The following is a 13,394-nucleotide window of genomic DNA, read 5'->3' on the forward strand; positions in this document are numbered from 1 at the left end:
ATTCCGACGGCAAAATCAAGCCGGAAAAATTAAGCGTAAGGGAGGCTATGGAATGGCTAACGATAGAAGGATCGTGCTCAAGTTCAACAACGAAAAGCAATCGATTGGAGACGAAGCTAGACTGTGAGTGCCGTGCTTGGTCTGCTTGGATTTGACTATGAAAAATTTTCTTTCTGTGAGGAAAGTTGGCATAAGATTACCACTAAAGACAAGCTTTATAACGAATGTGTCAAGGTAAAAGTTTATACCCATGTTGAATTAAATCTCTTATTATTACAATTATTGACAAATTGTATTATCTATATAGCAAATTTTCTACTTTGATGAAGATAGTGAAGAAACTATTAAGAAAAATATTTTGAAAAGTATGGGAAAGTCTTGGAAGGAAATAAGGCTGAGGTTGTATAATGCTTTTTATGACCCAACATTCACGACTGAACAAAATGTTGAGCACTGTCCGCCGGGAATTAATCGAGAGCATTGGAGATGGTTCCTTGACTATCGCGCCAAGGCTGAGACGAAGGTAATCGAGTATATCATTGATACATAACAATACAATTTATGTTGCATTGAGTCTTTTTAAATCGGATTCTAATCGCCCTTTATGTCTGATGGACCAATAGGAAAAATGCAGAAAAAACGCGATTAATCAATCAAAACAATTATATATCCACACTGGCGGTTCAAAAAGCTTCACACGGCAGATTGAGGGAGAGGTACTTCACTTTTTTATTCACTCTTTGGACTATCTCTATGACTTAAGTTTCTTTGATTGTGTGGAATACGGTAGTGGCATAAACTTTGTTGTTACAGTCAGAACAACAAGGGAGGAGAGTTGGTAGAGGAAAGTTATGGATCACAGTGCACAAAAAAGATGGCTCCTATATCAATGATGAAGCAAGAGCAATTGGTGTAAGTACTACTTATTATAATTGATCAATAAAATTATGATCTCTAATAGGTTAATAGTTTACTTCTCTATTTTATTTTTTTTATTTCTTTATTGAATGGTTTACTTCATGAATTAGTTTGGTATTAGGTTGGAAATAGTAATAAAATATTCAAATATGAGTTTCTATTAATCCTAATCCATCAGCTTTTCAACTACAATTTCATCCTCTATGTCAAAATGGACCAAAAGAAGTTTACAATTTTCAATTCTGCTCACTTTTAATTATTGTTACAAATTTACCTCAAATGTTGCTAGAACTTCAATGTAATTTAGAAACAGTTGAGGTAGAATTGAAATAATTTAGTTTCAATTATCCTTTATTTCTTTTTATAGTGGTTGGCATCCTATGAAACAAATACTCTATTTTGGTTGTTTTATGTAAATAATTTTTTAGACCAATTTTTTTCATTCATATTTTATGTTCTTTTACCACATGAAAGTGATACAGTTAATCATCATGTTTGGTGTGTTCTTGACATGAGATGGACCTATAAATAAAATGATTGTATTTGCTAATTTGTGTCTGTAGGAAAGAATTGAGGAGATTGAGCAACAGGATGAGTCTTGTAGAGTGTTGTCTCAAAATGATTCCATACTTAGGTTTTTGGAAAAGAAAAACGGGGTAGAGTACGTGGTGTGAGTTTCGGTCTGACTCCTAGTCAACTCTTCGATCCAAATTCACATGCGCCGGGCAACGGAGTCCAAGTAGAGGAGACCCAGAGGAAGTTGCTTAAACTACAGGCAGAGCTGGAAGGCGAGAAGTTGAAGAGGAAGGTGATGGAGGATGAGGCAACAGCAAAGAAGAAAAAGAGACAGGCGATGGAGAGTACTCTGATTTATCTATTTCAACGGCAGGGTGAGGAGCTACCACCAGACATCGTTGCAGGGATGAGTTCCGTGGAATGATAGAGTGAAAAATAGTAGATTAGGATTGGAGATTTTTGGATTGAAGCAAGCATTTTTTTTGAATTACACCATGCAACTCTTTGCAAGAGATTTGTTTTCTTCGTATTTTCATGAATATATTATTTTGTTTTGCAGATAATTTTTTTATTTTTGCTACAAGTTTAGATTCTAAGGTTAAAAATATTAACTCTTAAAATAATAAAAAATCTAAAAAAGCAAAAAAATAATTCTATAATATTTTAAAAAATTATACGATTTTTTTAGAAAAATCCAAATTTTCTTTTTTTTCCCTTAATATAGCGGCGGTTTTAAACCGCCGAAAAGTGTCTCAAAGTTTGAAAAATCTGTCTGATATTGTGGCGGCAACCGCTGATAACTGTGCTCGAAACCTTAGTTCCGTTTTGCGGCGGTTTTAAGACCGCCGCTAAACATGCGTCAACTTAAATACATCGAAGTAAATAGCGGCGGTTCCGCCGGTAAACATGCTGAAAATCGTGTCACTCGCATTTTTGGCGGCGATTTTCTGAATGATTAGCAAAAATTTAATTTAGCGGCAGTTATACCAACGGTTGCTGGAAACCGCCGCCAAACCTAATCCCCGCGCCTATAACCAGGGCGGTCCAGTGAGCCGCTGGCCTTTGATTTTGCGGCAATTTAAAACCGCCGCTAATTATGAAAAAAACTGCCGATAAGTAACGCCTCCCTTGTAGTGATCTGAAGCTCCTAACTACTTAGTCTGTTGATACTTATATCACGAACATCTAGATGCCCCTTAACATTGAAATGGTTCTATGTTAAACACATTCGTAACAAATTAATCAACCCCATCAAAGAACTTAAGTTTTAATCTCCCCCTCCATTGACCGTTATCCGTATCATACATTCACTAACGATGACTTAGAATTATTTTGCCACAAACAACTTAGAAAATTCAACCAAGAACACCATTTATAAAATGTTTTAGAAATTTTGAGAGTTTTGCCTATAATTAGACACTTCTACCAAACAAAATTTTCAATTCTTACAAACCAAACAAATTCAACAACATATTCATAATTCAACAAATATTTTTAAACGATTTTAATAAAAATTTGGTAGAGTTTTTCTCTTAATTCAGACCAAATTAAGAAATCTTAATTTTCACAAAATAAATAATTGCTAGCATAAATAAAAATAAGTATATATTCAAATAAATCTCAAATCCTAGTCATTTTAATATGCATCTCCTTATTACTTCACTATATTTCAGTAAATAAGAATTTTGAGAAGGTGCCACTAGATAATCTTCTCACACACTAAATGAGAAATTTTCTTGTTACATATGAAGGTCTCACAACTAGAAAATGAATTAATACAGACAGATTTACAGACAGATTTAGTCTCTATTACAGACGGATTTTTGGTTACTGATGAAATTATCGACAGATTTTGTCCCTCTGTAAAAGCCCCGTCGAAAATTATTTACCAATGGATTTTTTCGTCAGAAAATTACCGACGGATTTTTACCAGTTACCGACAGATTTTCTCTCTGTAATTACAGACAGATTTTCAGACAAATTTTCCGTATGTAATTACAGATGAATTTTTAGACGGATTTTTCGTCTGTAATTTCAGACGAATTTTCAAACGGATTTTCCGTCTGTAATTACAAACGAATTTTTCGACAGATTTTCCGTCTGTAATTTGAACCTTGGAAAATCATCTGACACGCTGATTACAGACAAAAAATTCGTCTGTAAATCCGTCAGTAAGATAAAATAGAATTTTTTTTATTTTTCCAATTACAAAATAAACTTGTTTTCATACAAAATAAATATAAATTTAATACAAAATTTTAACTAATTTGTATTCGAATATTTATAATATTTCAAAAAATAAACAAATTCATCGTATTTATCAATCAAGTCAATATAATTCAAAATATAGACAAAATGTATTGATACATTAACTATAGTCCTCAGTTGTTCAACCATACTAAATTTATCAACTATAATTCATAACATTGTATTATATGAGAAAAATTATATTATGCAAATCTCTACATGCCAATCAACTAGTATCCTGCGCATGCTTTGAGTAATCTCGTGTTGCTTTATATCTCTTAATGCAATTAGAAAAGGAATACACTTCTTGGCTGCAAAAATTTCAAAGTACTGCATGTCAGTAAAAGTACACAGCAAAGAAAAATACATGAAAAATGTCAATAATAACAGTTATTCAATTTGTTATGGCACAAAAAACTCATTACTTAACATTCTTAATGAAAATTATGTCAATTGAAAGCATAAGAACTAACCATGATCTGTACAATATGAAAATATTTCAATATATAATTTATTAACTCTTAGAAATAAAAGACCAAACAAACAAGTTTTATGAAAAGAAAAGGCCAATGAGTACAATTTCAAATTAACTTTCCAAGGTTAAGAGTCTATATAGAAAGAGGCATTGTCAAAATCCATATGCATGCAAATATCCAAACATGCATAGATGCATAGATGTATGCCTTATAATTAGTTACCTAAAGATGATAGCCAGCAAAAAAGTAATTGTCGGAGTCAAGTTGTTCATAGCTACTGAATCTATCAGGATCATTCACATACTGGGATTTATGGATTGATTGACCAAAAGCAAAAATGAATATGTAAATATCAATCATTTTAATTGAGACAGTGAGCCACTATCATGTAAACAGTAAACCTTAGAAGAGTAAATATTTCCCACAAATTATTGCATGCAAAATTCACAGAACTTACCATAGGATTCTTCCTATCAATTGGTTTTGCAGTTCAACACACATGACGAGAATGAAAAATCAGGTCCAACTCAGAAAACATGAAGCATCATTGTTTAGGGCATAAAGAATGGTAAAAATACAAAAAAAAGGAACATGCTTGTGCAAGTGCAATTGTGTGTTGGTAATGCAGGTATAATGCATCTGTAGAAAAAGTATAATATAGAAAAAAATGAAATTCAAACATAATACCTGCAAAAGAATCTGAGTCATGCACCAGCGAAAGCCAGACATAACAGCAGCAAGCATGACAAGTATGAATCCAAATAATTCAAACTCTGTTTCTTTTGCGACTGCATTATACCAAAGAAAAAAATCCAGATGCAAGGTTTGAGATACATATTAAAATATTAAATTATCACTATGAAAAATGAAGGGCCTCATTTGTACCTGTTAATAGTATCCCAATGGAGATGACCATGATGATGCCTGACAGTTTAAAGCTTGGTGTCTCCAACCTTCCAACATATATTTACATTTAAATGTTAGGTAATATTATAATGTGTAGTATAATGCTATATACATGAAAGTATATATATATAGCTGAGAGCGTTTTTATCTGAAGTACGTCACTTGAGATCTCTCAAGAATAATATTTGCTTTCCATAGTACTTCCACAAATTTTCTTGGAGCAGCTCCTTAAGATTTGATTTTTTTTTTCTTTTCTCAAATAATCACATAATTTATAGAGGTAATTACAAGAAATTCACCTAAAAGCAAATGCAAACAGAAATAGAAAAAATTGGAGCAGCAGATTTACACTCAAAATCCGAGTCTTCCTCTAAACTAACATCTTCATCCCTGCGTTGCTGCTCCAAATGGACTGTTCCATTATCATCACACCATCCTGAAAATGAAGGTTCTTGATGAAAGCCAAACCATATGCTTCCATTGTTGACGTCATTGACCTCGGTGAAGTCAACCCCCTCTGAAGAAAATTCACTCTATACCATCTCCTGTATATTTAGTTATATCCATGATAATGTAGATATGCCACACAAGTTATGTTTATTCATGGAAGACAAATCCTGTATGTCAAAGGGAAGCAAATCATCCTTTCTTATTTCAAGAACTCCATCAACTTCAGGTTTCAACCTCACTAGCATATGAATCAAGTAGAGGTCTAAATAGTCCAACCCAAGTTTCCTAATCAATTTGAAGAGCAACTATACATCGGTGAGATTATATACAATATATGATATATTTTTTTTCTTTTTCAATTACTTTACATACTTGAGTGTGGTCTTGAGAGCTGAAAGGACAAGGTCATGGTGAGCATTGTTGCACCAAAGTTTGGAAGTGATGAAGGCTTCATGGCGGCTGTTTATGATTCCAAGCTCTAAGGCCTTATCAGGCTACAAGCAAGCAGAAGGCAACAGACGCCAGCTGATAGAGCTCATTTGTCTGCATAAACAGGATTATTACTCAAAAGCTCAGAAAGACAAAAATATACAACTAAACAATGGCAATAGCCAAACAAAGACCCAAACTTGCAAAATTTCCATTCAATTGAACCATCGTGCCATTTTCAAAAGATACATTCCTTCTGCATATTGATAATTCATTATTTGTGCAATTTGTATCTATTCAAACTAATTTAATATAAACTTGTGTGGCATAACTATACTGATTCTAAAATTTCAAGGACTGTAAATATAATAAATAGAAAAAACCGCATGTGCAACCCACATAGATATAGGAAAGGTATACCTGAGATTGAATAAATTCAATAATCTCTAGCAGCCTTGCTGATTGCTGAGAGTTAATCCCAGTAGAAGTTCTTTCTATTGTTGGTAGTCTGTTTAAAATTATTTCAAGATAATTCTACCAAAATAATGAACAAGAATAATAGTAAGTTGACCAGCATCTAGATATATTCAGCCCAGCATTATGCACGAAAGGAGAAAATGAACAAAAATAAAACATGTTGAACCTTAGTTGTATATGAGCCATCCAATTCAAGCATTGAACCTGCTACTGACACTGCATCTTTATTAACACCTTTGATCTGAATATATATGGGCCAAGGATATCTTGTAGATGATCAACCTCAATTAGAATCTACATGACAAAATGGGACAAGAATTTTAATAGCAAGTTAAACTAATTAACAAAAATAAGCCTAGAGATGATCTTGACAAGTGAACATCCTTTTGTGCAATAATATAATGATATATCTTACTGCACAGAAGTACTCCGATCACGAGAGTTTTACAACCAAAAAGATACCACTTATTAAATAATAAGATTTTTCATTGTTCTATATGGATTTGGATTGTTTCTAAGTTCAAATGTTATCCATGCCAGACATAATATAGAGTTTGTTAATAGTTGAAACATGCTATTTTTCGTTTCAAGGACCACAAGTTTACATAATCTATCTCTGGCTTAAAGAAGTTTTATGGCTTTTGTGAATACTCTTCTTTACATTAGTATTTACAATGTTTCTACTTGAATGCAGAAATAAAATGAGATCCCCAATGATATCCTCACCTTTCAGCTTGAGGACAGAAGAAAGGGCTGCAAGAAGAAAGAAGGTTCTGTCATCAATCAAATTTAGTTGTTTATGAGCTTTAATTAACCTTACTACAAATAAAAATCAGAATTAATTAACTGAGTATTATTTGCCTTTCCTTTCTCTATTGATCTAAATCAATTTCAGAAACTTGAAGAAAAGTTCAATGCCAATGAGACACAAAAAGTGCAACTTCATACAAAACTCAAGGTTGGTTGACAAGTAAAATTTAATACCAAGTGTCTGTTACTATGAACAATATTTACTTCCTCAGTTCAGTTTGGTCACCAAATCATTCAATCCCCTCATTTTGCAGGAAAAAGCAGAGACAGAGATCAGAAAACTTCGCCAAAGCTTTTGCTTCAAAGCAAGGCCACTACCTGATTTTTACAAGGAAAGGAAAGAATCAAACAAGGAGACACGGAAGGTATCTTAAACTGTTTGCAATAATAATATAATCTTCTTTCCCATTTTCTCCTCAAGCTTTGTTTAGTTAACAATATTGTTCTTAATCTCCATATGGTTCCGGATAATTGAGTCCTTATAAAATTTGATTTGGTTCTTAGAACAATAAAATTCTGTTTTCTGTCCTATTTTCTCTTTCTTTTTCACAAGATCCTGAAAATGAAAATAGAAAATAAAAACGCAAACTGAACACACTCTTAATTTTTCTAATTGTAATTTATATTTTCAGGATCCACAGATACAATCTGAATCAAGAAAGGCTACTCCTCAGAGTCAGAGACCTTACAATGGCAGTGGCACCAATAAGAATTTCCAGGAAAAGACTCAGCGACGCACCTTTGCTCATCATCTGAGTACTACTCTTGAGAATACATCACCAAATATTCAGCAAGGAAACCTCAAGAATAGGATTACCATGTCTGCGTTCGATCTTTGAAATGACGAAAGTGATTATTGTCTCAAATTGAACTGACAAGAAAACAAAGTCTGTAACAGTGTTAGGAGCCATGAGATCAGATCGTGAGACGAGAAGAATGTGCAGTGAGGGCAAGTGAATGAAGAACTAGAAGAGAGAATACAGAAAAAAAAAAGAGAAATAGAGGTTACCGGAACGCGATCTAAAATTCGGAAGCACGGATCTAAACAGAGGGGACTGAAACACAGCTCAAACAGAAGCAGGAAAATGGAGCTCATAAGCGATGGAGAGAACGGCGGCGGTGAAAGAAGCTCCTGCGATGGGGAGAGTGTGGACGGAGCAATGGAGAGAGCGTGGATGGAGAGAAGGAGAAGCTTCTGCTAAACTTGTGTGGAGTGTGAATGGATCGAAAGGGTAAAGGTCTGAGCTAGGGTTAATCTAATATTTTTTGAAGGAAAATTTAAATTACAGACGAATTTTTTGTCTGTAATAATTTAATAAAATGCAACGTTTTGTCTGTTTAATTACAGACGGATTTTCTATTTGTAATCATATATCACAGATAAAAAATTAATTTTTTTAACAGAATTATTGACGGATTCTCTTTTCCGTCTGCAATTTATGCTAATCTATTTTTTTGTTTTTCGACAAAAAATCCCTTTGAAATTTCTTTTGTATTTTCGTGGAATAAAATCCGTTAAAAATATCCGTTTGTAATAACTAATTTTCTAGTAGTGTCTGAGTTGAATAGATTATATAATCACTTCCTAAATAACTTTTAACTTTTTTCTTAATTGTTTTCAGTCTTTAGAATAATATTTGAACTTTATTACTAAAAATTCGACTAATTCAGTTGAACAAATTACAGTTATCTTTTTTATATAGATTTTTTTTCTTGAAATTCAATTTCAAATTATTATTAATAATAATATATAATTTGATCACTTTCTTTTCATTAGCAAGTAGTGCATCACCATGCTCATGAATATTAAAAAAATATAAAAATATAAAAGAGAGAATTAAATATCATATATATTTTATGAGTTTTTCTTTTAACTATGTTTATTTTATACATAGTATGTAATTTCTCACTGTGTAACTGAATGCCTACCTTTATTTAAACCTAAAAATTTTATGATGTGCCATCTTTCAATCTAATTGGTTATTACAGTAGTTGACAAATTGCAATGATCCACGAAAATAGTGCAAGCATGCATATATTTACGTTTAGTTTCCAATCTAATTGTTTTGGAAAATGGGAAGAGAGGTTCACTATAAATCCTACGTATTTAAATTATTGTCGGATTTTTTTACAGAAAAATTCGACAATATTATTGGTTTTATTAAATGAAATGGTGTGTTTCACTAAAATGGGTTAATGTCAAAATTTTTTGTTGAAATATCCGACAATAAAAGGTGTGCCAATTTAAATATTATGTGTCATTTGTTTTAGATGAATTTTCTGGCGGAATTGAAATATAAATTCGATGGTAACTTTTTACGCTCGATGAAATTGGTCATCTATCCATAAAATTTGCTGGTAAAACTGTCAATTATTTCTCGCAGAATCTAATAGTAAATCCGTCAGTATTCAATGTATTTCTTGTAAGAATATAATTTAAGAGATTTTTTTTATAGTGAATTTAAAACAACTTCCAAGAAGATCGAAGAAAAAACATTATAATCTTAGAAAGAGTTGTTTTAAATAACAAGTTTAGATCCTTTCAAAAGTGTCTTCTGAAATACTTTATTTTATGAGATAGTTTTTGAGATTATTAAAAGACTTCATATATTAAGTTAGACAAAAATCAGAGGTATATCGACATACAGAATTTGTGACAACCATAAAGATAAACATCTCTTAAATATAATAAATAATAAACATGGAATATAAAGAGTTAAGAATTCAGAAGATGTATATAACGATATATACTGGATAATTAAAACGCTTGCATCTAACCTCCATCAAGAGAACATGAGAATTCTACTATTAAAATAAGTGTAGATCCAAAATAAATAAGAAATTCTGGACTTGTCTTAAAATAGAGCATTTATTTCATATTCTTTACCAAAATTACAAACTAACACATACACAACAATACGTTATAGCAAACTATTTTTTATAGGAGCACATGACTTTTATTTAATATAGAAGGCATAGGCGTCAATGTGTCACATCCCTACTTATTAGTGTAGAAGCTTAAATAAAATACATCAATCGCTCAAATTTAGGTAATAAAGATATGGCTTCTATGGCACTCCCTAGAGGCCAGCTTGCATCTACGGAAGCATCTTCATATTCAATTTGCTGAGTAACTGTAATCTCTTGCCATGGATCTATGCCTGCCAACAAATGAAATTTTCAACAAATATTGGAAGAAAATATATATAATGTTACGCACAATGGTAAATTATAATAATATTTGCTAATGGTAGACATTATTAAATATGAGACACCTTCATTTAAAATGCGTACTGATGAACTTATATAGACCACTCTGATAATGACGTGTGACAGAGAGTCTTACCACTAATAAGTCAGTATAAAACTCAATTTGCATCTAAAGCAACTAAGATTTTTTCTCAGATTCTAACATAATGACATAATAATATAACTGGAATAATTGAATTCGGTCAGAGTTAGTTGTTTGTGGGCTTTCTATCTCAGTATATATGGGAGCGGTAAACAAGCTTAAATTCATCGGGTTGTTCTGGGTAATCCACTAAAAAAGTAGATTAGGTTAAATAATTAATACCACCACACATTAAAAATTCGCTTAATTTGCACCGTTTAAACAGTAAACTTTAATAGGCTTTGGTGGGATTGGACGGACTCAATGTTTTTTTTGCTTGGACTAAAAATTTAATTTTTATAAAAAATTTGATTTATAATTATATTTATTACATATTTATAATTATAAACACTTTAATATTTATAAATCTACAAATTATAATTTTTTATATTTTTAAAAATTATAAATTTATTAAAATGGTTATAAAATTATATATATTATTTAATACTATTTAATAATAATAAAAAAATAAATTTAATAGACTTTGTGAACTTTTAGTAGGACATGACAAGACAGCTTTTCCCGCTTGCCGGCCCTAGTTACACTTACATATAATCTAGTAACCATATTAACCAGCAATTTAAGATGTATATATAACTTACCGAATCCCTCAACGAGCAATGTATATTGGTATGTGAGATCCATGCAGACATAAGGAAGTCTGTCAATGGTAATAAGAGGATAAATGGATGCAGCATCCTCATATTTCGTATTACATGCTCTCTTAGCTGCAACCTTGTAATCCGCCGGAATAACCTTCGAATTGGGTTTGTTTGGATCAACTATACCCGTCTACAAGAATCATAATAATCAACATTTTAATACAACTACTTAAACAACAATGAATGTTTAACCAAATTTTATTACAAGACAATTAAATCTAAAAAAATATTATTATAAGAAAACTTAGCAGTTAGTAACATGAAGATTTTTTTGTGTGTATCTACCTGTGATGCTATATAAAAGAAAGACGTAGCAACATAGAGATTTTTTTGTCCATTACCGCCTCCACCACTCCATATTCCATCAAAAGTGCACTCTTTATTATATGGACATGGTGCTTCCAATTTCAGGACCTTACGCACTATATGCCTGCATTTTTCAAAGCTGGACCCTGAACTTGGTGCATATGCCCTATACTCGTTTCCTGAGTATGCATATGTCCCTTCAAAAGAATTTCGAAAACAACAATGTGTCAGGTCTAAAAAAAAAAAAATAATGTGTTACATACCATCACACCAAAATAATAATAATAATAATAATAATAATAATAATAATGTCATTGATTAAGGTTTTAAAATTGGAAGTTTTAAAGCATTTTTAATTTGAGAAAATATTTCTACTGTTGTGAAAGAAGTAGCTAGTAGTTGGAATAATACATTTTTTGCTAAGATTAGACATGGAAAACAAATTTTGCTAATTCAAAATTTTACTAAATTAAACCTAAAAATCTTTTGAACATTATAACATTTTTAACTTTAAGTCACATTTTAAAACAGTGATGATAGGTATAAAAAGCCGTCTATTCGGTTTTCATGGTCCTTTTCTTACAAAGTAAAAAATGTGACCATATTTCAATAGTTACAATCTATAACCATTATCTTTAGCTTTTCTATAGTTACAGTTTAGATTATTAAATGCAAATGATGAGTTAGGGCGTTATATATACAATATATTACCATCAAAGTCAGCTAAAACGCAAGGGTTAGCAGAATTATGAGTGATGTTCAAAATTTCAGCACGAGCAGCATCACTACCATAGCGCAAGTAACTGAAATTAAAGAAAGATTTTTAAACCAAGAAAATGCATTAGCCAAAATATTATACACTAACAAAAATCTTACATTTAAATTTTTTTCTAAATATAAGAAAAAATGTTACCTTTTTTATTTTCTTTTAATCATCAATTTGAGTTGGTTAAATCATTAAATGATTAATTCACTCGTCTACTTAAGTTAATGTTAAAGATTTTAATCACAAAAGAGAAAGAGAAAACGTGCCTATGAACATAGAGGTTATATTCAGTTCCTTTAAGAATGACATTTTTAATGTATGGATCCTGTCCATCTGGTGGTAATGGTGCATTTTGAGCTGTGTTCTTTGAAACAGCATATGCCATTTGAACTGATGCACCTCCAAGATCAACCACTCCCACCGTCCTTGAATACTTGTTTCCCAAGTTTCCCAATAGATAGTTTAGTGCCACCTATACATAAATCAAAAGTTACATTCAAATCATCTTACCTTTTATTGATAAATTTAAGAGGTAGAATTTAATAGAGCATTTTAATATAATAATAGAAATTTTTTCATCACAGTAGATCTTGAGTAATGCGTATATTGGGTGAATTCTAGCATATCTATATTTATAATAACTATGATGATTATATAAGTGTTGTTAAATTAAAATAATATTTTTATATTTTAATAATATTTTTTTAATAACATATTTGTAAAAATATTTTTTAAATTTTAATAACATTTTTTAAAATACTATAGCTACCATTATTGTCCTAGTATAAACATACTAGAATGATCCTACGCATATATATAATTGTATTTTTAACCACACTCTTGAAGAATGTGGCAAACTCTCATGAAGTGATCCTACCATTTTTATTATGGTAACGATAAATATGGTATAATACAACATTACTGTCTTCCACTAAAAAGGAAGTGAAGCTCACCTTAATAGACAAAAAAGGGTCCAATTAAAAATTCAACAAAAACAATTTTTTTCAAGTATTTTGTATTTGTTTTCTTTTCCTTTCAAA

At 31.2% G+C, this 13,394-nt stretch overlaps 1 protein-coding gene and 1 long non-coding RNA gene across 12 annotated transcripts in view; both read right to left on the minus strand.

The window, feature by feature from the left end:
* Positions 1-3,751: 3,751 nt before the first annotated feature.
* On the minus strand, positions 3,752-8,447 carry LOC107470261 (uncharacterized). 11 transcript variants are annotated; one of them, XR_008010415.1, is made up of 10 exons: positions 8,239-8,447; positions 7,404-8,118; positions 7,146-7,172; positions 6,586-6,713; positions 6,363-6,476; positions 5,886-6,056; positions 5,413-5,798; positions 5,043-5,110; positions 4,380-4,945; positions 3,752-3,992 (listed from the first exon to the last, which is right to left on the minus strand). It is a non-coding gene; the product is annotated as an uncharacterized LOC107470261 (long non-coding RNA). The 11 variants fall into 11 exon arrangements; XR_008010416.1 differs by having other exon boundaries at positions 3,753-3,992; positions 4,615-4,945; XR_008010412.1 differs by having other exon boundaries at positions 3,757-3,992; positions 4,845-4,945.
* A 1,632-nt stretch (positions 8,448-10,079) lies between these two features.
* The window catches only part of LOC107470258 (nucleoside-triphosphatase), an 8,666-nt gene continuing 5,351 nt past the window's right edge, over positions 10,080-13,394 (minus strand). The window contains exons 5-9 of the mRNA XM_016089654.2: positions 12,621-12,826; positions 12,300-12,391; positions 11,568-11,785; positions 11,223-11,412; positions 10,080-10,390 (exon numbers count right to left, since the gene is read on the minus strand). Coding sequence (XP_015945140.1) covers positions 10,248-10,390; positions 11,223-11,412; positions 11,568-11,785; positions 12,300-12,391; positions 12,621-12,826 — 849 coding nt within the window. The 3' untranslated portion in view covers positions 10,080-10,247. The remainder of the gene's footprint in view (positions 10,391-11,222; positions 11,413-11,567; positions 11,786-12,299; positions 12,392-12,620; positions 12,827-13,394) is intronic.

This window comes from Arachis duranensis, chromosome 6, assembly GCF_000817695.3.
Source record: "Arachis duranensis cultivar V14167 chromosome 6, aradu.V14167.gnm2.J7QH, whole genome shotgun sequence".
Classification (NCBI taxonomy): Eukaryota; Viridiplantae; Streptophyta; class Magnoliopsida; order Fabales; family Fabaceae; genus Arachis; species Arachis duranensis.